Here is a 26077-nt window from a genome sequence, read left to right on the forward strand (position 1 = left end):
TTCAAACTCGACCGAGATTTCATTGGGACAAAAGCTTCTGACCAAGTTTTATGAAGATCAGAGGACAATTATGTGGCTCTAGAGTGTTAACAAAAACAAATATGGACGGACGGACGACGACCGACAAACAAACAAAGGACCGGTCACAAAGCTCAACTGATTGCTCAGGTGAGCTAAAAAATTGCGACCAAAAACCCCTTCAAATGCCGCGTCATTATTAAGTCTTCATGTTGGGAAATTGGTATATATTGATTTTTGCTCCCAAATACTTTAAAATGGATAAATATTGTGTTTTGTCAATATTATATTACCATATACTTGCGCTTATAAGACGCCCTGCCTTATAAGACGCACCCCGACTTCGGACTTTATGATGGGTGGATTTGAGACTGACCCGCGTGTAAGGACGGGTCGAATTTTGCCGTTTTCATCAGATGAAAAAAATGGCCGAAAAATGGCAGAATGTTAAAGAAAATCATCAATTAGTAACACATTGAGAATTTTTCCAACGCGCGCTGCATGCAATTAGTATTCACACAAGTCTGAAAAATAAAACAATCAAACAAACAAAGCAAATAAGATTTGTTTATTTTAGGATATATAGGGGTGTTTTAATTTATTTTCAAGTATTATTCATTCAATGAAAATAATTATCAAATTAACAAACTTTCTTACAATTGCGTATTTAATAATTTTCCCTAACAATTGCAAACATATAACGTTCGTAATATCAATGCACATGCAAAATTGATCGTATTAGTCATATTACTCTTGACAGGTATGTTTTAAAACTAATAGGCAGATATTTCGAAGCGTTAGTTTTAATTAGATTAATGCAAAGTTTACGCCCATTGTCTACCACAATAGGTTACACCTACTTTCATAAAATTAGCCAATCGCGTGATAGAGTGATAGACTCCGAAGCGCAGATCGTTATCACGTGTCACGAAGAAAGCCATATGCCAATAATTGCATGCGGTCGCTCTTTGCTCCCGTCGTTGTTGGTCCCTAATAAATAAGGTGTCATCGGCATTAGGGTCTTAATTGACAATTAACGACGTGGAACAAACACGATCAGGTGATACAACTTGTCAAGTAGCATTTGTAATCGGCAGCATGTTTATTTAACAATTGACAGTTTCAAACTGAGAATTGATTTTGCTGTTGTTTTAAGCATGTTGGCATCGTGTCGCCGCTTACACACGTATACTATAATGGTCAATTTACCGGTATATGACATTTAACGACGTCGCGCAAAGACAATCAAGAGATACAACTTTTCAAGAATAATCAAGAACAATATAACGTCTTACGCCCCAAAAATAACAAAATTAAAATTAAAATTAATAGACAACAAAATCAGTTACAATACATTTTATTACAAATAAATTGGTAACTGACATAGCGTTCCGAATAACGGTACGGGCCAATACAGACGTGAGTGAAAAATGCAAATGGCTGCCGGGATGATTCAAAACAACTGACAAGTGTCCAACTTGGCTAGCATAAGCCCAGTAAACTCGATATTTTGATGTTTTTTTGTGTTATTTTCACCAGTATCTCGCTTACTAAGTCGCGACCTCAACTGTAACTTATTAATTTGAGTTTTAAAAATGCGTTTTACTGGCAAGTATACGGTACTTAGTTTGAGCCATAGAGCTCCATAGGAATTTATTTGATTTTTTTACAGCATTGGGAAATTTGTTGTTTTTTCCTAATTGGGAAAGTGCTGTTTTTCCCATACTTAATAAAAAAGAAAAACATCGCTTATTTCCTTAACAGATGAGAAAAAGCCAAGTACATGCTAATTTTATATCAATGTAGGAGTTTTCATGTGACAAGTCGATGTCTACACTGCAGACAAACACAATTCCATAGTAAATCCATAACATCCATTGCGCTTAGTTTAGTTTCAACCTATTTATTTTAGCTTGATTGCTAAAAATCTTCAGGCTTATTTAAAACACTCTCGAGTACAAGTACATTTTCTGGGACTAGATCAGTACTTGGTATATATGGGGGAGATCTAAAGAACGCTGCCACAGTGGGGATTGAACCCATGACCTCTTGGTTGCTAGGCAGACACCATATCCAGACACCAATGGAAAACCATTCCTTTTGGGGATTATAAGTCAATGGGGGTGTGAAATGTAGGCTCATACATGCCAGACGTCCGATCTTGGCGGGACAGTCCTGCTTTTGGGGTGTTTGTCCCGGTGTCCCGATGTAACACTATTTGTCACGACATTCGAACAAAACGATATACGCTCTTTAAGTTCACAATTAAATTCCCTATTCAAGCTCCGTTTGGCTTTAATTACCATCGCTAATCCCTTTATTGCCCCCTATTAACAAACCACCCCCCTATTAACAAAACCATATCTACTAGTCGAGTGATCCAGTGTTGTTTTTGACACATTATCAGCGATATATCGGCAAATTATTGATTTTATCGGGCATTCACACCAGAGTAAGTTTTATGATAAGGGTCGTTAATTGCTAGGGATATATGCATCCTAGTGCATTAAGCAGATGCTTTTGTATTTCATGGCCCAAATCAAGTCCAAAGATACTATTATTACGTGGTATTCAGTGTATGATATGTCAAACAAATCGAGCGCTGACCGATACCAGAGACATAAATTTACTTTCGTTTTTGGCTGATTTTCAGAAAATAATTTGTACATATTGCATCAATCTCAATTTAGAGTTAATGGATAATTGGTTGAATAAAAACAGTGCTTGATGTGCGCACCTCCCGTTGAACGTTGCCTTAGTGACAAATGGGTTCATCTGCATAGTGCACATGTTTGTTTACTTCCGGAAAATGGAGAACGTCTGTGTTCATGCAATTGTAAACACATTTATCATCAATAATTGCCAGAAATTATGAGGTTTTTTTACTGACTTCAGTAAAGGTGGCATGATTGATCGTTTTAGATATCCTGCTTTTTGGTAAAAGCAGGATATTTTTAATGGACTGTCCCGATTTGGGCCCGAAAAATTTCTGGCATATATGGACTGGGACAAACCAGTTATCGTACTTAGAAATTACGTTAAATAACCTTAAAATTGAAACACCTTACTTTGACAAAAACATTTTGTTTTAACAAATGACTAACAGTTCAATCATTGAATGATCTATCTGTAAAGTTTTCCCAGCAAACTACCTTCAAGAATTCATAACAATGATTCCCTGGTTATTGTCACCTCTAGCAGACAAAACCAAATGGCGGCCGATGTAAACATGACCTATTACCCGACACTTCATAAAAACTACTCCAGTTATGTTATGATGTAGGTATAATTATAGCCGTGTTACTTGAATGGACCCTAGAGTGATACCTAATGTTTAAATGATGTCTAATCAATATTCATCATATACAAAGAAATATAAAATTATATATAAATATATGATATCAAACTATGTTATATTCAACTTTCAAGTACATGTTCATAACCTGCTTTGGGTATAACATGCATGAATGCACTACTATATGGTAAAAAATACAATGGTGCATACAGACAAAACACTATATACATCACTTACACTTTCTGCAACACCAGGTCTGCGTCAGTTTTCCATGGGAACCAGAATGGTACATGACTGCCGACCCCTACTTTTCATCAAACTTCCATCTCCTACAAAAGCAATGGCTAATGCGTACGCATAACACGTTGTACCAGATAAGCCTGTGCAGTTTGCACATGCTTATCTTATATGACACTTCCACCTTTTAAGATTTTTTTCCTTTAAAGGAAGTTTCTTCAAAATGAAAAATCCAGTCTAAGTGGAAAGTGCAGTTTTTGATTAGCCTGTGTGGACTGCACAGGCTATTCTTAGACATTACATACATGCATTAATATCAGCAAGGCTCTTACATTATAAACATTGATATATTCTGTGTTACCATAAAAACAAAAAAAGTTGTAAATTAATTCGATTTATACCAACAATTAAAGCAAGAACAGTAAGATATTATGTACATTTCTCGACCTTAAGAGTAATAGTTATACATGCATTGGAAAATCTTGAAGGATTTATCTTCAAAGATATCCATTAATGAGATTGGATCAAGATAACATGTAACAGAGATATATCAAGTTAACAGAATGCACATATTGTCTATCACAACTATATTTATTCTCTGAACAGAAGTGAACAACTGGTGGTTTTTACTTTGCAACTTTGAGGCAGTTTTAAATACCTGAGTGTTGCTTGTGTTTTTACCTGTAATGTAAATAGCTGCAATACAATACAATAAAAGAAATTGGCTGTGTTCTGTGAAAAGGCGGTTTAATGCATTTGCGGAAAGTGCCATACCAGATTAGTCTGTGCAATCTGCACAGGCTAATCAGGGACGACACTTTCCACCTAAATTTGATTTTTGCTAAGAAGAGACTTTCTTTAAACAGAAAATATCATAAAAGCGAAAAGTGTTGTCCCTGATAAATCTGGGACGTCACTTTACGCACATGCATTAAACCCTTTTTTCACAGACCTAATGCAATGTGAATAAATAATATGATATTCATCATGCATGTAATGACTTTGTCATTAATTACATAACAAAGCTGTCACAAACAGCGTGCCACCTGACTTAGGTGAATAGTTTTTGAAAGTGTACATTAAGAAATTGCCTTGGCGAAGTGGTTATGGTGTTCGCCGAGCAACCAGGAGGTCATGGGTTTAATCCCTATTATGTTCTTAGTCCCAGAAAACAAACTCAAAAGCATTTCAATAAGCCAAAGGCTTTGTTGCAATTAAGTTGAAATAAAAAGGTTTTTACTAAGACATGGTTCAAACAGAATTCTCAAACCTAAATTCAAGCACTTTTCAAGGACTTTTCAAGGCCGAATTTTCATTTTCAAGGCCGAGAACCGTACGTTAGTTTCCTTAAAAAAGTGCATTTTCAAGCAAGTTTAACACAGTAAATATCATTTATTTGCTCAAACAAATTAAACTCCTTCCACAATAACTCATACATGTTATTTCTAGTTATTACATACATGTTATCCATCCTTACCTCAATGAGTCTCACATACAGTTTGTCAACCAGTTCCCGATTATCAGCAGTTCTGATTAATTTGTATTTAATTTTCCATAATGCCCCAATAAAAACAAAATGATAAGTGTCTAAGGTATACATTAGGTAAAGGAATAAATTAACACAGTTTTAGCAAGAAATCTTTTGTAAATAGCTTACAGGGTGGAAAAATGCAGCAAAAAGTTAACCGGAACTGATTGAATGAGTTATGTTTTGAAATGTGCATATGGGTATAGAGGGCTTTATTATTTTCAAATAAACTTTTTGCTGATTGAAAACAAATGCTATGACAATGTTTTGAAATACTAATTCTGTAAGCTGAATGATTTTTAATAATTTTCCTAAAGTTAACCTTTAATTGGCTATTTATGACAAAAAACTGCATATGCCGTCTGACCTAACCTGTTATCATTCAAAATAAATATTACCCTTTATTTTTACATCTTCTCACATTGACACTAAATCCCGAAAAAAATATTGTGGTAAAAAGAATAAACTTTTTTTCCGGGCGATTCTAAACTGGTGTACTGAATGTATGTATTTACTTTTTAAAGTTATTACAAACAAACACATTGCTTCTCAATTTCATGTTTTCTTTGTGGGTTTCCCCTTTCTCGTGGCTTTTCAAAGCGCTTTCCCCCATCCCCTGACATCAACAGTCTTCATACAGACCCGACAATGTGCTTTTTGAATGTCATTTGTTTTCTGTACCCAGGAATATTCAGTTAACCAAGCTGGTTTGAAATGACACTTCCCCATTGCTGCGTTTTCACTCGCGAAAATTGATCACAATGGAGAACCTCTGACGTAGTACACATAATCTGTGACGTGTACACATAACGTTTTGTACTCAATAGTGTACGAAACTTATATATTTCGTACTCAACTTTTTGCGCGAAGGAATTTATGATAATTTTTCGTAATATTTCCCTTAAGAACGATTTAAGATTATAATTAAAGCGATGATACATGTAATTTTGAGCAGAAATAAACATTTTCGAGGCTTTTTTACATGAAATAAGCACTTTTCAAGCACTTTTTCAAGGCCAACCTTTGTTTAAGGGCTTTTCAAGCCTAGGACTCGTTTTCAAGCACTTTTCAAGCCCTGTGCGAACCCTTTTAGAAATTGCACAAGTATTTTTAAGAAAAATGCAACAACAACAACAAAAATGTGCAATCTCAAGACCCTGGCATTATAAAATTTTGCCACACTGTGGTAAAATGGTGCTAAATGCATGTGCGTAAAGTGTCATCCCATATTAGCCAGTACAGTTTGAAAGGCTTATCATGGATGACACTTTTCAAATAGACTGGATTTTGCATTTAGAGAAGACCACCTTTAAACAAAAATTAAAAAATACCAAAAACTGTCGCCCCTGGTTAATCAGTGATGACAGCACAGGCTTATCTTGGACAACTCTTTAAGCATGTTTATTAAGCCCTCTTTTCCAAGGACTCTGCTCAATATTTAACATAGTCTGTGGGCCTGTGAATTTGCGGAAGAAGTTGTACAGACAGAAGGAGGCTCAACTAAATGTAGTTTAAACTGATTAATTTTAGCTTAATTTCATAGAAACCCTAAGGCCTAAGTGAAACGTTTTCGAGTCGGTAGCAAACCGCATAAAACCTGAATAGACTGAGAGTTACTCGCAGGCTGTTCTGGTTTTATGCTAATTGCCATTTTCACTTTGCCTCTGAGTGCAAGGTTTTAACTATTGCTCAACAATTCAATTTACCAGTGGGGAGGGGGGGGGATTGGGAGGGGGGGTTGTATGTCAGAAATTTACACTCAATTAATCAAAAGTATGCAATAATACAAACAGGAAGGCCTCTGCCAATGTAACATTATTACTCTCCGAAACTCCAAGTTTGTCAGTAATAATCAAAATGTTCCTACCACCAAAAGACTTGTAGTACAGTGGGGGGGTTTATGTAAAAACAAGATGTGTTTGTGAAACACAATGTCCCCCTATATGATGCTTGACATTGTAGGATGACCTTGACCTTGTGAAGGATGACCTTGACCTTTCACCACTCAAAATGTGCAGCTCCATGAGATACACATGCATGCCAAATATCAAGTTGCTATCTTCAATATTGCAAAAGTATTCATAAAATGAGCGATTTTGGCCACATATATTTGACCTCTGACCTTGAAGGATGACCTTGACCTTGACCTTTCACCACTCAAAATGTGCAGCTTCATGAGATACACATGCATGCCAAATATGAAGTTGCTATCTTCAATATAGCAAAAGTTATTGCAAAATGTTAAAGTTGGCGCAAACAGACAGACAGACCAACAGACAGACAGGGCAAAAACAATATGTCCCCCACTACTATAGTGGGGGACATAAAAATACAAGCAATTAATCAAAATTATGCAATTATACTAACTGGAAGGCCTCTGCCAATAACACATTATTACTCTTGGAAGCTCAGTATGTCAGTAATAATCAAAATGTACCTGCCACCGAAAGTTATAGTAAGTGTGTAGGCGGTTTTATGTTCCCAGAAAGCATAATGTTATTAATCACTAATTTAGTTCATGCAAGTCATAATCCTCAAAGACTTTTTATTGTCAAAGATGAGCCATTTTCATTGTGAAGCTTCTAGTCATTATTGAAGGGATTTGAGTCGTATTCTTAGAAAACTGGGCATAATGCATGTGTGTAGTGTCGTCCCAGATTAGCCTGTGCAGTCTGCACAGGCTAATCAGTGACGACACTTTTCGCCTAAATTGGATTTTTTGCTAAGAAGAGACTTCATTTAAACAAAAAATGTCATAAAAGCGGAAAATGTTGTCCCTGATTATCCTGTGCGGACTGCACAGGTTAATCTGGGACGACACTTTACGCAAATGCATTATACCCAGTTTTCTCAGAACACGACTTATTTCATTATCATGATGACAGAACCATTTTATAAGAAGCTTTCAGTAGAGTCAACCCAAATACACCATGACCTTTTTTAAGTCAATTCTTTTAATACAGCACCAGGGAAACAGGTTCATGAACTTCATTAATGTATTCATGAACATCATGAACTTCATTAATTTACTTCATGAACCAGTTCATGAATGGACAAAATATTCATAAATAACACATAAGTATTCATGAACCACAAGTTTATGAACTTGAAATAGGTTCATGAACTTCATGAATGTATTCACAAACTTCATGAACTTCATCAACCAGTTCAAAAATAGTTTTATTCACTGTACATTTAAGTTAAATCATTTATTATTCCACATGCAATAGTATATTTAAACAATTTATCAAAAATATACCTACTTACTTTTTCTTGTATCAAAAACTGTGATATTTTTTCTCAAGTAGTTAACCCCTTGCCACTAAGACTAAGATATGTATTTTGACGCATATGAAGTCCCTAAGAAAGTTTTATTTAAGTAAAGACCTTTCTTACTAAATTCAAGTTTTAAAGGCTTCATTTCCAATTCTTAGATACTGATGAGCAGCATACAGTATAAAAGCTGAACAGACTGTGAGTCACTCGCAGGCTGTTCTGGTTTTCTGCTGTTTGCACATAGCCATTTTTACTTTGCTTCTGAGTGGAAAATGGTTAAAGGTACTTTATTGCCATATGGGAAAATAATAACTTTCACAATTTTTTTCTGAGATTAAAAAAGAGTTAACGTTATACAAAGAGTGCAATTTACATTTAAATGACAAAGAAATATTTTTAACATATGATGTTGTTGAGGAATAAAAATATATTGAAATGGATAATTCTTTGAAGCATTTATAAAACTTTTCATGGGTAATATAGAAAATATCTGTATCTATAACAATGTGTAACAAATATAAACTTAACAAGTAAAGCCTTTTGGTGAACTGGTTTTTCTATTAAACGGACTCGAGCTCGAATTCAGGCAAAGGTGCATATTTTCTTCAACCATATAATCTTCCCTTTTTTCTTTCATTGATTATTATTCACATATTTTAGTTTTTAGATTAAACTCATTAAATGACTTATTTTACAAAATAAAATCAGTGCGTGGGTTACTTTAAAGTTTTGGACTTGACAAAACATTTTACACTGCAAGATATTTATAATAGGTGCCAAAATAAGTAGAATACATTATACACCGGAAATATAAATATGAAAGGCTATGATTTCATATAAATTAATCTAATGTTAGCTTAGATTAATTAACATGCATCACCCATTTGTCAAGATTATTTTTAAGTGATTTGTCAACAGAAAGTCATAATACAATTTTCAAACATTTGGTCACATAAAAAAATTAAGAGAGGCGCAGTTTGGCTTTTTTCCCCATTGACTTGTTTACAATTTGTACAAGTTTACAATTTGTACAAGTTAATTTACTCAATATACTTTAAAAAGAATTAAATGACAGAAATCTTCCAAATGTCTTTGTTATATATCTTTCTTTCTAAATTCTTAAGTCAGTTTTGAGATTATGATTGAAAGTAAATAAAGTTTTGGGTCAGCCCCGAAAATTAGGGTGGTCAGGTTAATGTGGAGACAAAGACCTAAACAATGGTAAAAATACTTACAATATGCTTGTAGTATACTTATTTATTTTATGCTTTCTGATGGTTTATAGAGAAATATCACTGAATTAAAACTGATATTTCACTGTTTCCAACAGTGAAAAAAAACAGTCAAAATAATCGATAATTCTCATTGTTTGATCAAACTATTATTGGATATCTTTGGTTTCCCCATTGTGACCCCCAAATGTTACCAAGGGCGACTACTCTGCTTTGAATGTTTAAAAGCTTACAGATAAGCTTCCGTTGAACATACATAATAACATTTTGGGAATTATATTTGTCAGCAATGGCAAAACTACAAATATAATCATTGGTAAGCATACAATAATAGAAAATTTGTTAGATTTGGTGGAATATCGATTTTAATTCACGAATGATCATAGAAAATGAAATTTTAACGGGTAGCGTATCCACCAAATATCCTCTTATAATGAATGAATTTGTGAGAACATGCTGACTCCCCTGCTAAAAATATTCGGTTATATTCTTAGGTTCTTGAATGACTTTAGACCTTAATGAATAATTCAAGAACTGTTCTGTTCTTTATATAGATTTAAGAATCCATGAATGTTTAGGATATTCTAGAATATTATAGACTTATGGATCTCTAAAACATTCTTGAAAATATTAAAATTCAAGAACACAGTCATTTTATTCGTCATAAGGAAGGAAATTGTTGAAGCTGTTTCAATAAACTGTCATCATTAAGTTACAATTAGTTAATAAATTACATTGATAATTGGAAATTTGAGAGACCCTGTAACAGCAACAGTGTTTGCTGGGCAAGAATTGAAACCAACTCACTGGCACCTGACTTTTATGTTCTTACCTCAAAAACTACACTGTCAGGAAAAGAAAAGCCTTTCACACTTAAAGTGACCTTTTACCAGAAACCCCTACCTCTGTCTCATTTTCCTGGCCAAACATATTTTCATTCTATAACAAACACTTAAATACTTATCTCAGAGGTAATTTAGGGTTAAGACAATCACTATGGGAGCCTCACTCTTTGAAAGCCAAGCAAAAAGGGGCTTTAGGCAATGCAAAAAGGGGCTTTAAGCAATGCAAAAAAGGGGCTTTAAGCAATGCAAAAAGGGGCTTTAAGCAATGCAAAAAGGGGCTTTAAGCAATGAAAAAAGGGGCTTTAAGCATACATACAGTGTTGCCCCAGACTAGCCTGTGCTAGAAACTTAAGATTTGAGATAAAAACTTAAGAGACTTCCTTAAAATGAAAAATTCCAAAAGAGTCAAAAGTCTCCACCTTGCACTGACTAATCTTTAACAACACTTTACTCATATGTTTTAAGCTCCCTTTTTCCAGCGCCATATTTATTTATGATATCTAGCTTATGGAAGGTCTAATTTGTGCATGAATTGTAATGCATATAATGTACAATAAATCATTTAATAATTCAAAGACATTTTTCAAACATAACTTACACAACTTATCCTTCTAATATATATTTTTATTCAACTGTCCCATCATGTAACTTTTATCTCCAAAAGAACAACACTTTTTATGGAAAATCATGGTAAACCAATATATACAATTGAAATCTTCGAAAAAAAAATTCCAAAAACTACCATGTACATAAGTTCAAGTTTTGTGCAACTCAATTTCACAGAAAATCTCCACACACACAAACGCGCGCGCACACACACACACAAACACACACACACACACACACACACACACACACACACACACACACACACACACACACACACACACACACACACACATTTCTGATCATCAAATAATTCTGTGTATCCAAGAAACCCTCCTCACAAATTCAAATTTGTTAAACTCAATTTCACTGAAAAACTCCACACATATAACCAAAAAAGGAACACAAGCACTTCTGATCACCAAATAATTCGGTTTATCCAAGAAAAGAAAAAACACATAACTTGTGGAGAAAAGACAAAATCTCCATCAATCAATCTCCCATTATGAAAGATGAATGTCTCACGTTTATCTGCAAAACTAATTACTTCCAAACAAAACACAGAGCTGTATTTTAATTTGTAATTAACAGGAAACTGAAAACAGTCACTAATATTTCCAGATTTTTGTGACCTTGAGTGAAAACTTTAAAGGCTTTAAAGGGTAATTGTTTTTAGCTGAGAAAAAGCCAGTGCTTAAATGGTCCCTTTTTATTTCGAATAGTACTGTTTAATTATTCATATAGGCATGAAATTGCTTTTACGACTTTTTCGTGGACCTGAGTTAATTTGTGGTTGTCTAATTTCATTTTCCTATTTGTTGATGTTAAATTCTTAGGTCAACTCACCAAAACTGATGTCAAATCGAATAGTAATTATTTGTTTTTTGTGTTTTTTCTTCAAACTTCAAGGTCATGAAAAGGCATAGGCTGCACATGTGAAAAGAAAAGCTTTTGAAAGGAACTGACTATAAGGGTAGTTTGTTTGCGAAAATATTTCTTTAACTCCCAACTATTAACTGACTTTGTTAAAAATATGAAAATATCTGAACCATGAATAAATTTAAATTTTCGTTACAGGATTTTAGTTATTGATATATTAAAGAGTTATACACCGGCTATACTGATACCGCATTATTTAAGTCATAGGAATAAGGACCATACAAAACTGATTGGGTGTCGTGTTGTAATGAATAGGGTGTCCGCCTAGCGACCTGGAGGTCACGGGTTCTATCCCCACTGTGGGAGCGTTCTTTAGATCTCCCTACCCCCAAAGACACCATGTACTGGTTTTAGGCCCAGGAAGCAGACTAGAGAGTGTTGCAAATAAGTAGTAAGTACTTTAAATGCAATTTAGCTCAAATAATTAGGTTTAAAGGAAACAAAACCGATCATAATTACAACTCAATTGTGTCAATCTGTGAACATTTCCATTTGATTTAGATGCAAGAAAATCACATATTTACATGTAAACAAGAGATGTGTTCGTCAGAAACACAATGCCCCCTATTGCACCGCTTTGAATTTAAAAAAAAATTGCCCTTTGACCTTGAAGGATGACTTTGACCTTGAACTTCCAACACTCAAAATGTGCAGCTTCATGAGAACGCCGCTTTGATTTTTTTAAAGACCTTTGACCTTGAAGGATGATCTTGACCTTCAACTTCCACCACTCACACATCCATGCCAAATATCAAGTTGCTATTTTCAATATTGATACAGTTATGGCAAATGTTAAAGTTTTTGGACGGACAGACGCCATAAATTTGACATTTGACCTTGAAGGATGACATTGACCTTCACCTTTCACCATTCAAAATGTTCAGCTCCATGAGATACACATGCATGCCAAATATCAAGTTACTATCTTCAATAGTGAAAAAGTTATGGCCAATGTTAAAGTTTTTGGAAGGACGGACAGACGCCATATATAAGACATTTGACCTTGAAGGATGACCTTCACCTTTCACCACTCAAAATGTGCAGATCTGTGAGATGCACATGCATGCCATATATCAACTTGCTATCTTCAAAATTGAACAAGCTTAGCTAGAGATGTGTCCGTCAGAAACACAATGCCCCCTATTACGGCGCTTTGATTATTTTTTTTCACTTTGACATTGAAGGATGACCTTGACCTTGAACTTCCACCACTCAAAATGTGCAACTTCATGAGAACGCCCCTTTGAAAACAAATTTTTTTTTTTTGAAGGATGACCTTTACCTTGAAATTTCACCACTCAAAATGTGCTGCTTCATGAGATACACATGCATGCCAAATATCAAGTTGCTTTCTTCAATAGTGAAAAAGTTATGGCCAATGTTAAAGTTTTTGGACGGACGGACACATGCCATATATTAGACATTTGACCTTGAAGGATGACCTTAAACTTCACCTTTCACTACTCAAAATGTGCAGCTCCGTGAGATGCACATGCATGCCATATATTAAGTTTCTATATTATAATATTGAAAAAGTTTTGGCCATTAAAGTTTTCGGACGGACGGACAGACTGACATACACACATACTGAACACTGATGAACAGTTTAACTGCTATATGCCACCCTACTGGGGGCATAAAAACAGGGAATGTCAGTGAATTGTAAAGGCACTGACAACATTGATTTTCGTTTATTTTGAAGATTTTTATTTTAGGTTGATTGCATCAACAGCCTAAGGCTTATTTGAAACACCCTCGAGACCGTTTACTGGGACGACAACCAGTACTTGGAGTCTTTGAGACACCCTGGAGACCGTTCCTGGGACTAGAACCAGTACTTGGAGTCTTTTGGAGAGATCTAAAGAACGCTCCCACAGTGGCGGTCGAACCTGTGACCTCCTGGTCGGTAGGCGGACACCATATCTTTGAAACAGCGACCTTGTTTGGGTTAGCTGGGTAAGACGAGTTTTAACCTAGATTTATTGCAATTACCGATATTGTATGCAGCTTGGAATATTAACTGCCAATAATATACAAATTAAGATTAATGTTGTCCTTTTTCCTTAAAGCACGGACGTTAATCACAGGCACCACCTCTTTTTTGAGATGCATTAATAAATGAGCAAATGCTACTTCTGAGATGGCGCTCAGGCCCGGATGTTTCGAAATTCAACTGATAAATTTTTACAGGGTGATAAGGTTTTATGTTTTTTTTCCACATATTTCGCATTATTTTAAAAAATTGGCCAATGTAGTGTGATTCATTAATAAATGCATCTCAAAAATGAGGTGGCACCTGTGATTAAAGGTTGTGTTAAGCCCAAAAATATTGTATCCCATCTTAAAGCCCAATACACAACCAAAATCCACAAATATTTGTACAAAATATTTTGTTAAATTAAGTTTACCCACAACAAAAACACTGTTTCTCCTAGCAATAGCCAAAATGTCAACGCTAGATGTGCTATGAAAACATGGATATGACGAGATACAAAATGCACATTTTTATTTTTGTGCAACGAAATATTCCATGTGAATTTCCTGATACAATATCCAAACATTTACGAATAAAACGCAACATTGGCTTCAGGCAGTGTCAGAAGCATGATGAGAACTAAGTTGTGCTCATCTTAAATAGAAACGTGAATAAGATACAACATTTCCACGCTAAACTCTCGAGCTTCTGGACACTGAACATTTTGAAAATAAATAAATTTTGAAGCCAGCATGCTTACCAATAGTGTGTTTTAAAAACTCGATCATTTTCATCATTTTTCCCTTCTTTATTAATCCTTTCCCCCATAAGAAGCAAAGTGAAAATGGCTTTTGCATTCAGCATAAAACCAGAACAGCCTGTGAGTGAAGCAGAACAGCCTGCAAATCACTCCCAGTCTGTTCAGGTTTTATGCTGTTTACTGCTCATAAGTATCTAAGGGTTGGAAATGAAGCCTTTAAAATTTGAATCTAGAAAGGTCTGAAATTTAATTTTCTGAGGGATTACAAAGGCGTGAAAATATGTATCTAAGTGGCAAAGGGTTAAGTACGGTTGTGATGTGGTGACATTCACTATTCTTTTTTTAAATGTCCTCCTCTTTTTTCTATCTCGTGGCCTTGACTTCGTAAATCAAGGCCACGACTTACTAACTCGTGTAGTGGCCTCGAGTTACTAAGTTGAGGCCACGAGATAGAAAAAAGAGGAATGTAAAACTAAATAAAAAAGAGGTGCAATTAAAACAAGAGAGCCAAGATGGCCCTAGTTTGCTCACCTGAGAGGAGTCGGTTCATTCAATCTTTGTCAAAAATATAACCTAGTGATCAAGTGTTTGAGCCAGATGAGTTGGATACGATGATTACTTTGATTTGCATCAAGAAAATCATTCTCTTAAAATATTCTAGTATTAGGTGAACAAGCTGTGTTTGTGAAACACTATGTCCCCCATATATTTGACCTTTGACTTTGAATGATGACCTTGACCTTTCACCACTCAAAATGTGCAACTCCATGAGATACACATGCATGCTAAATATCAAATTGCAATCTTCAATATTGCTAAAGTGATGGCCAATGTTAAAGTTTAAGGCAAAACAACCAATTTGAACTTGAAGGATGACCTACACCTTTCACCGCTCTTGAGTGTTTACAAGGTTTTTGTAATAGGGGTATTCCGCTACGACCCAATTCCCCACGATTTGTCCCGATTTCAATTTTTTTTAGGTCGGGGACATTCATAGCTCAATCGATGAAGGTCCTAACTCATTCGTAGCTAGTCGTGGGCCGGTCGTTAGTGATTCCTGCAACTTGTGAGCTCCTTAAAAATCGTGGCCAGATTTTAAACGTGTTTAAAATTTGGCCAGGACCTTCAAAACTGAATTTAATCGCAGTTGACTCGTAACAGCGTCGATTGCATTCTTGGGCGTCATAATGGAATCATAGGTAATTAGTGACTCAATTGGGAAATTGTTGGTCTTGTGATCTGTCTACGAATCAGCTATGACTTTGTCAAGACTCTCAATAGTTCATCCCGAGTGAGTTGCGAGCCCGCTAAGATTCTCGCAATTTAGATCAAGATTCTTACGAGTTCACCCCGAATAAGTTGCGAGCCTGCTTAGATTGTCGCGATTAAGATCAATATCAATTGATATTGGCGCCGTATTCATGGGTGCGTTCTGTGACATCCAAACTTAGTCGTGCCCGATCTGCATCGTTGGTACTGAAGTCGCGACCCTATTCGCAAGTCTTCAACTGAACCCCAAGATTCGTCGCTACTCAATCGTACCAGTGTTGTAACTGAATCGTAGACTGTCACTGTCTTCTTCACAATAAATGTGATAAATCGTAGCGAATTGTGGGCTTGTTTTCGTAGTGGAATAGGGCATGAAATGTGACTTCTACAGTGTTAACACGGTTTTGTTTTTTTTAACTCATGACCTAAGTTTTGACCCAGTTTCGAACTCGATTGAGGTATCATTGGGACAAATCTTCTGACCAAGCTTCACAAAGATTGGACAAGAAATGTGGCCTCTGGAGTGTTTACAAACCAAATGTGGACGGCCGGACGAGAATGGACGGAAGGACGACGGACAAAGACAGATCCTAAAAGCTCACCTGAGCAATCAGTTGAGCTTAAAATGGCTATCACAAAAGCTCACCATGAGCTCAGGTGAGCTTAAGATGAATAAACAAATTGTAACATGGTTAAGTGACTGTCTACTATGTTTCAATAAATCATGACCCTAGAGCTTTAATATGTCACATGGTTTAGTGACTGTCTACTATTTTTAAATAAATCATGACCCTGGGGCTTATGTAACATGGTTAAGTGGCTGTCTACTAGGTTTCATTAAATCCTTACCCCCAAGGGACAACACTTGAAACACCTTGGAGGTCTTCTATTGTATATGTTTTTACTAAATTTGTATCACAAAACACCTTCATTTCCTCTGAAACCACATGGCCAAAAAGTTTAATTCTAAAAGATAATTTCTTTTTATTTTAAGTTATTTTGACTTTCAACATTGAGGGTTTTTATCAATACTTTGACATTCTGCTATTTATATATTCTTATCCATGTCTTGGATCTGGTAGTCTTGATTTGTATATACTGATAAATACAGATACACTAACAGGTTGTACACTATATATTGTACTAAAGTAATAATAACATCAGTTAAAGTACATTTACAGTATGTTATATTTATGTGTTTACAAATTAAAGAGGTGAAATCAACTAAAAGTGACTTTTCTTCAGATAATACCCTGTCTTAACTTATTAATAAGCAAAAAACATATTTAATATGCTAATAATATAATAATGTTATAACACTAAGAATCAAACAGATTTAACACATCAGTCACACATAGTAACATAAACCAGCTCATCTTCTGCAATTCCATCATTTATGGTTATATAAGAAAGCACACAATTAATTTGGGTTAAAAGGTACTAATAAAGTATGAATAATTTTGGAAAATTACAATTATTTTGGTGCTGTAATAACCAGTAAGAGAAATTTCTCTATGCTATTTTTTTTTGCAGTTAACATACTTATTTTCATGTACCACTTTAAAATGTGTTTAAACCTTTGTACTTCACAGCCTCAAAACAGTGTATGTATGGAAACAATCAGCTCCGCAAAAGGTGGAGTGATATAGAATTGCCGTTGTGCCTCAGTCTGTCAGTGCGTCCGTCTGTCACTCAATTTTCAGGGCTAAATCTCAGAAACTAAATAAGATACCATCAGAACACTTCATTTGTGTATAGATATCAGTGAGGAGAAGTGCCGTACACAAGAACCATAACCCTAGTAGGGCAGCACTTTGTTAAATTATTGCCTGTTTTTATAAGCTCACCTGATTGCCCAGGTGAGCTTTTGTGATCAGTCTTTGTCTTTCGTCTGGCCGTATATCCACATTTGTTCGTAAACACTCTAGAGGTCACATTTCTTGTCTGATCTTCATGAAACTTGCTCAGAAGCTTTGTCCCAATAAAATCTCGGTCGAGTTCAAAACTGGGTCATGCCGGGTCAAAAACTAGGTCACTAGGTCAAAAAAAGTAAAACCTTGTAAACATTGTAGAAGTCACATTTCATACCCAATCTTCATGTTACTTTGTCAAAATGTTTGTCTTAATGATATGTTGGTTTAGTTCAAAAGTGGTTCCGGTCCGTTGAAAAACATGGCCGCCAGTGGGTGGGGCAGTTTTCCTTATTTGGCTATAGAGAAAACTTGTAAACAATCTAGAGGCCACATTTCTTGTCCAATCTTCATAAAACTTTTTCAGAATTCAAGATTTGTCCCAATGATACCTTGATTGAGTTTGAAACTGGGTCATGGTGGGTCAAAAACTAGGTCACTAGGTAAAAAAAGAAGAAAAACCTTGTAAACACTGTAGAAGTCACATTTTATGCCCAATCTTCATGATACTTTCTCAAAATATTTGTCTTAATGATGTTAGTTGAGTTTAAAAGTGGTTCCTGTCCGTTGAAAAACATGGCCCCCAATGGGCGGGCCAGTTTTCCGTATTTGGCTGTAGAGAAACTTTGTGAACACTCTAGAAGTCACAATGATATTTGGTCAGAACATTTGTTTTCTTGATAGGAGAGTTGAGTTCGAAAATGGTTCCGGTCTTTGAAAAAAAAGGCTGCCAGGGGGGCGCATTTTCGTTATATTTATATTGTAAAAAAGCTTGTGAACACTCAAGAAGTCACATTTTTTGCCCAATCATCATGAAACTTGGTGAAAACATTGGTTTTATTTATATCTCAGATGAGTTTGAAAATGGTCCCGATCGGTCTAAAAACATGTCCGCCTGGGGGTGGGGCAGTTCTCCTTAAATGACTATAGAGAAACCTTATAAACTTTCTAGAAGTCAAATTTTGTGCCTAATCACATGAAACTGAGTCAAGACATTGGTTTTATTGATATCTCGGAAAGTTGGTAAATGGATCAGATTGGTGAAAAAAACTACACTTTTTAGCTCACCTGATTGCTCAGGTGAGGTTTTTGGATCTGTCTCTGACCATCATCCGTCCGTCCACATTTGGTTTGTAAACACTCTAGCATTCACATTTTTCAAGCATTCTTTATCATAGTTGCTGAGAAGCTATATGGCCTAAAGATCTCAGTCAATTTTGATACGAGCAAAATCTCATAATACATGCCACAATTATTGCCCTTAGATTGTGAAAATTTTCATGATATTATACAAAATCCTTTTTAACACTGTAGAGGTCACAATTTTGTTTCAGATTGTATCAATCTTGGTCATAATATTTATTTCTGTAAGCACAGTGTGATGTTTGGTCATGAGGGGTAAAAATGTAGGTCACCTGGTCAAATCTTACTAAAACATCTTGGCACTCTTGTAATGTATTATTTCAGGGCTATATCTCACATACCATACAAAATTCCAACATGAAACTTCATGGGTGTATAGATATCAATAAGGAGAAATGCCTTGTACTAAAGAACTAAAACCATCCACTTTTTAAACAAGAGTTACATGTATTGCCCTTTGTAAATTTTGTATGATGTGCCTTTTCAGGACTGTATCTCAGACATGGTACACTATTTTAACATGAATTTTCATGTGTCACTGTGTGTAGATATCAATTAAAAGTGCTATGCACAAGAACCATAACCCTTCACTTTCTTCAATAAGAGTTATTGACTGTGTTTGTATAATGTAACTTTTCGGGGCTATATTTCAGATATGATACAAGATTTAACAAGGGCTGTTTGTAAAACATGCATGCCCCCCATATGGGCTGCCAATTGTAGTGACAGCCATTGTGTGAATACATTTTTTGACACTGTGACCTTGACCTTTGACCTAGTGACCTGAAAGTCGATAGAGGTCATATGCGAGTCATGATCAATGTACCTATGAAATTTCATAATCCTACGCGTAAGCTTTCTTGAGTTATCATTCAGAAACCATTTTTCTAAGTTGAGTCACCATGACCTTGACCTTTGACCTAGTTACCTGAAAATCAATAGGGGTCATCTGCAAGTCTTGATCAATGTACCTATGAAGTTTCATGAACCTACGCATAAGCGTTCTTGAGTTATCATCCAGAAACCATTTTACTATTTCGGGTCACAGTGACCTTGACCTTTGACCTAGTGACCTGAAAATCAATAGGGGTCATCTGCGAGTCATGGTCAATCTACCTATCAAGTTTAATGATCCTAAGCACAAGTGTTATTGAGTTATCATCTGGAAACCAATTTACTATTTTGGGTCACTGTGACCTTGACATTTGACCTAGTGACCTGAAAATCAATAGGGGTCATCTGCGAGTCATGATCAATCTACCTATTACATTTCATGATCCTAGGCATAAGCGTTCTTGATTTATCATCCGCAAAACCATTTTACTATTTCGGGTCACCGTGACCTTGACCTTTGACCTAGTGACCTCAAAATCAATAGGGGTCATCTGCGAGTCATGATCAATGTACCTATGAAGTTTCATGATCCTAGGCATAAGCCTTCTTGAGTTATCATCCGGAAACCACCTGGTGGACGGACCGACCGACCGCAAAGCAATATACCCCCTCTTCTTCGAAGGGGGGCATAGAAAGCCCTGCAGTATAGGAGAACTCGATCAGGCACAAAAATAAACGGGCTTTTGACCTTGAAGTGTGACTTTGAACTTTACCTTGCTTGACTAACTTATCCCTTTTGTTTGCTTCATGACCTTAACAATTGATGCAAGTTTCTTGAACATCCATGAAAAGGTATAAGAAGAACATCACGGGCACAAAAGTGTTGCAGACTCAAAAGTTTTACTAACAGATTGAGGAAATTACTATAATACCATGTCTCGCTTTGCGGCCCGGGATAAGAAATAGTTTCAAAATAACTGGTTCAAGTCTGGAGTGACTGCTCGCAGATTTATATTTGGCATTTAATGATTTCACATTGAATTGAATACATCCTCCCCCTTTTGGCCATTATTGATTCTTTTTTACTCTTTATTATACACTACATTGATATCTGCCTGATAAAACGCTAGCGGATATATTGTTTTATAAAACTTCAACAGGAAATTGTTATACACTGCAACGCCGATATATCGCGGTAGGTGGGGTCCAAAGATCATAAGCGATAAAACTCGAGAAATTTCTAACTTAATTGTATTGCGGTTAACTTGTCAAATTTCCCCAATGTTTTCATTTTATATACAGTGCTGCTACATATTTGTATTGTAATAATTGCAAACCAATTCTACAATAAACGTTTTCATTACTACATAAGTATCTGTGTATTTATCATAAAAACCAAAATGTAAATTATGTTTTTTATTTTCATGTACGATCCCTAGCGAATCAGCTAAAATGAAAAATTCTTGCAGTAAAAAACGTACAAAATACATTGTGCATAGATTCGTTTTAACCCTTAGCGTAACGGTAACGATATCGCGTGTTTGAATTATATTTTATTAAGAGGAAATGTCAATGCCACATATTTCGCGAGATACCGCGGTACTTTTGTTGAAATTTGCAACGAAACTTTGAACGGAAATTAAATTATCGCAATGTTGTGCCGGCTACGAAATTTTTATTTACAAATAAATACACCCACGCCAATTTTCGCGCGCTTTTTATCAGGACAAAGAAATTCATGACCAGTACCGAAATTAAACAATTTATATACCAGTAAACTGCCATTATTACCTTTTTGTGTACAATGACACTAATTTGGATATTTTTAAGTGTTAAAAACAACCCCAGCCTTGTGTAAACAGCATTGTCACTAATCAACTTTTTTTCACGCTTCACTGCGTGCAATAATAAGCCGTGAAATATGGGGTGTTGATACTAGCTAGATCCGGTTTTTTGCTTAAGTTAGCGAATTCTCAGATTAAAACATGTCATTTAGTGATCATGCTCGTCTGTATTTTTGGGAGCCATAGCCAAAGCGCGATATATTGGACAGCGCGATATAAAGGTCCGCTATATATCGGCATTGCAGTGTATCAGCCAATGTTTGGTAAGATTACTTGGAATCAACACTTAGATAATCAATATTTGGTACAATATAATCAGATTCAACAAAACCAACAATTTGAGTCAAAGATGTCATATATTTTTGACAGAAACATTTACAAACACAGCAAAACACATATTTTACAAGTATTAAGCACAAGTGCTCATGACTTTATTATTAAGTACTATAAGTAGTCAAACAACAAAAATCATATGAGAATAAACTTAAGGTTTGGCAAGCTTCACCATTATTTTATTCTAAGCCTCGCCTGATATCATACAAAACAAACAGAGAGTAACTTGTTTTCCTCTACCAACTCAGGGCTTGGTACACAATTATGATTAGCAAAGCAAAGCGCAAAATGATGGTAAACAATCATACAAGCTGTAAAACAATAACAACGCATTTCAAAGTTGTTTTAATGTGAAAACTATCTATTAATGACAAAATATCCGCTAGTATTATTGATCCATAAGTATTCCCTTGACTTAAATATATCAGAGCCACTTAAAGAGCAAAACATGAACCAATCAATACATTGTTACAAATCTAATATATCACATTCTAAACATAGCATGCATAATAACATTATTTAAAGAAAAAAATAAGTATGTACACTTCAAATTCATTCTTGAATTGTAACATAACACTATTACACAAACAGCTATTGTCATTTATTTCGACTTATTACTACACATCAATTATATATATGTGTAACAAAGCACTTAATGACTAACAGCTATAGTAATTTATATCACTTTATAGTAATTTATATCACTTATCATTACACATCAGATACAAGAATGATAAGCTATTTCACTTTGTACACCAGGATCTTGTTGTCATCCGTTCCCACAATAACAGAGTCCGTGTTGCTGTTGTAGCAGACTGACCTTAGTCCATAACTCTCTGTAGCCAGAGTGGCCAGCTTCCTACTGCCCTTACTGTCAATCTGTAGGATAGTACTGGAAGTCTCTCCACATACCAGCACCTGGCCTGCAGGTGTCACATGTACACATCTTGGCCAATCCAATTCAGGGTCTGTGAAGTTGGAAAGGACTGATCCATCCCTGGCCAGAGTGAGGACCTTGTTCTTACTGACGTACGTGATATACAACTTGTCACCTGTCTGGCTCACTGCACAACTATAGACTGCAAAACAGAATACATGATTATAATCTTTTGTCATAATTATGAGTGAAATCAGACAAGCATAATGCATACATGTACGTGTAAAAAATCATGAATTAAGTTGCGTTTGTTACTTTCACTTAAGGACAATAATGTAGAAAAAGAAACAATAGTGAAACTTTGCTGTCTAGTACTTTTTCACATATTCCAAAAGCAACCTCTTAAAATTATCATCACATTAATTAAGTATTGTTTTTTAATTCTTGTATGTTGTTTGCATCAATGAAAGACAAATTTAAGTTTATAATCATAAGTATATAATATAAAGAAACAAGCTTAATTACATACCATCTTACACTATATGTTTATTTGATATCAACGAAATATAAAGAACAGATCATAAACTATTCTTTTCACAGCCATGCACGTTCTTTTCATAGACCTGTCATGAAGTGACAGTCAATATATATTAATAACTATTTGTAAGAGTAATACTGCAGAATTTGAAGGGTCTTGCTGCTATAATGATATGTTCTTGATCATAGAGATAAATCCAATATGATTCTTACCTGTCCATGTATCTGACTTATTCTCGTGAAGTTTGCTGACTAGTTTACCATCCAGCGAGTAGTTGTATAGTTCAGTACCAGAGGTTACAAACAGGTCACCCCGGTGGGAGGCAATACCATAACAGTCATGTTGAAACTTGAGCTTTCTGTCTTTCACCAGCTGGTTGTTGTTGACTTTGATAAACTGGACCTGTTTACCGACAGTAACACCAACCTCACTGGGTGTGATCTGACATATGACCCAAGGCCCATCAGATACACTACAGTGACTCACAACCTGGTACTGCTTGTTTAACAGCATGACTTTGTTATTATCGCTGTATACAACAAGGACTTGCCCACTAGGGAGAACACATATGTCTTCAATACAGCAAGCTTCATCACCCTGTACGCGTACATCAAACTCAGACTTCCCATCAATCCTCATTACTTGGTCTGCATTTCCCACTGCAGTCAATGACTGGGCATTGTGTTCAATCTTCCCAAGACCGGACAACTGGGAAAGGTACTGCATTATTTCACTATTAGGCTGGAAAGTTATTGAAAATTTTAGTTGAGCAGAGTTCTTCTTCTGATAGTTTTCAAACTGCTGTATTTTGTCTTTGCATTTAATGCTGGCTATAAAAGATAGTTCTTGCTTGCTTTTATCGCTTATGTCCTGAATAGCGTCTCTAAGTTGTTTTAATTCATTTTCAAGAGTGGAACATTTGTCAACATCACTTTTAAGGGAGGCTTGCAGTTTGGTCAGTGTATATTTCATTTCCTGCAGAGTTTTCTCTTCAAGCATGTTTAAGGCTGCAAGTATTTTTTGCCGAGTTTCCTGTATCTTGTGTAACTGCTCATCATATGTACTTTGCACAGACTGAATGCTAGCCTCCTGATTGTCTTGAAGCTTCCTCAGTTCTGCCAAAGTAGTTTGAATAGTAACTAATACTTGTTTGAGGTCTGTAGAGGTATTTTTAACCAAGTCAGTTAAAAGCATCACCATTTTGCATTGCCTGTAAGAAAACATTTTATCTTAATTAAAACCAATAATTCATACATGATGCATATGTACTTATTTTGTACAGATTGATCAATGTAAATCTGATATTTAAAAAAAGCTTGGTAAAAAAGATAAATTCATTGATTATGTACATGTATTTGGTTAATAATGTGTTCATCTTTGTTATTTTGTACCATACATCAACTTTAAAGGCTCATATCATACAAAATAATGTGAAACGTCATGGCTTCTATGATCTCTTTCTTTTTTAAATATTTCACAAGTACATCAGTGACATTAATGTTTTAAGTGCACAAATTCACATAAATTTAAGCAAGATCATCTAACTGGTTAAGGTAACTTCTTACTAAACTGAAACTTAAATATACATGTTTGTAATCTTTAAATAACATCAGTGTTATTAATACTATTGTCACAAAACCAGGTTTTAAATGTGAAAAAAAGTCTGATAAAGGGAGACAACTCAAACTGAACTGATTGTTCATAGTTACCCCCCTTGTTTCAAAATAAATCTATTTTTAGTTGTGGCAACCTTGACCTTGGAGATATCGACGTAATTCTTTTGTGCGACACACTGTCCAATGATGGTGAACAAATGTGCCAAATGATTTTAAAATCTCACAATGAATGACATAGTTATGACCCGGACAAGCTCCTTTATGGCCTTGTTTGACCTTTGAACTCAAAGTGTGACCTTGGAGATATCAACGTAATTCGTATAATGATGGTGAACAAGTATGCCAAATTATTTTAAAATCTCACAATGAACAACAAAGTTATGGACAAGCTTGTTCCGCCCGCCCCACCCCAGCCGACATTCGACAATCTAATAACCAGCATTTTCCTTTGGAAAACCTGGTTAATAAGGATCATCTAAAATTTGACTTCACAAAAATTTATAATCCTGTCATTTTGTGATTCTATGTTATGTATTTTTCAAATTATTTCAGTTTTGCTGATGGACAGACAAATGGACTGATGACTCGAGGAAGGGCAAACAGTGTTTTTACATTCGAAATTGGGTCCTGTAATCGGTTCCATTCCCAATGGAAAAAAGTATATATTTTTTCCAAATGGAAGTTAAAAATTCCCGATGGAAGGATTCCAAAAAATATTAAATTTTTTTAGGTCTCTATATTTTTTTCATTCCATCCATGTAAGGTCAACCTAAGTAAATATAATACTGGAAACACCTTTTTATTCTCAATTTTGAAGCATTTTTTTAGCTTAACAACAACACTATTTTCCAAATCTTATTCAAAACGCCGCAAATTTTCCCAATCCAACTGGACCAAAAATGGTGAAAAAAACACTGGCTTAACTAACAGACAGATGGCACACCTAGTTCAAGTGTATACTGGAATAAACAAATAAAGTCAAGCATATTCCTGACATCGCCC

The 26077-nt window shown here is 35.3% G+C and overlaps 2 protein-coding genes across 4 annotated transcripts in view; both read right to left on the bottom strand.

Moving 5' to 3' along the window:
- LOC127861185 (uncharacterized) overlaps window positions 1-26077 on the bottom strand; it is a 300757-nt gene that overhangs the window by 273561 nt on the left and 1119 nt on the right. For 2 of the 3 annotated variants that reach the window (XR_008040103.1, XM_052399587.1), the window contains exons 2-3: window positions 23672-24669; window positions 23097-23123 (exon numbers count right to left, since the gene is read on the bottom strand). Coding sequence is in view for 2 of the 3 variants with exons in the window: in XM_052399587.1 (XP_052255547.1) it covers window positions 23097-23123; window positions 23672-24669 (1025 nt within the window). In the remaining variant the exon portion in view is untranslated. Of the gene's footprint in view, window positions 1-22048; window positions 23124-23671; window positions 24670-26077 lie in introns of those variants that run through there. The other variant, XM_052399588.1, reaches the window with a different exon arrangement.
- The window catches only part of LOC127859683 (dentin sialophosphoprotein-like), a 185694-nt gene that overhangs the window by 136264 nt on the left and 23353 nt on the right, over window positions 1-26077 (bottom strand). The window lies entirely within an intron of this gene.

This window comes from Dreissena polymorpha, chromosome 15 (assembly GCF_020536995.1).
Source record: "Dreissena polymorpha isolate Duluth1 chromosome 15, UMN_Dpol_1.0, whole genome shotgun sequence".
Taxonomy (NCBI): domain Eukaryota; kingdom Metazoa; phylum Mollusca; class Bivalvia; order Myida; family Dreissenidae; genus Dreissena; species Dreissena polymorpha.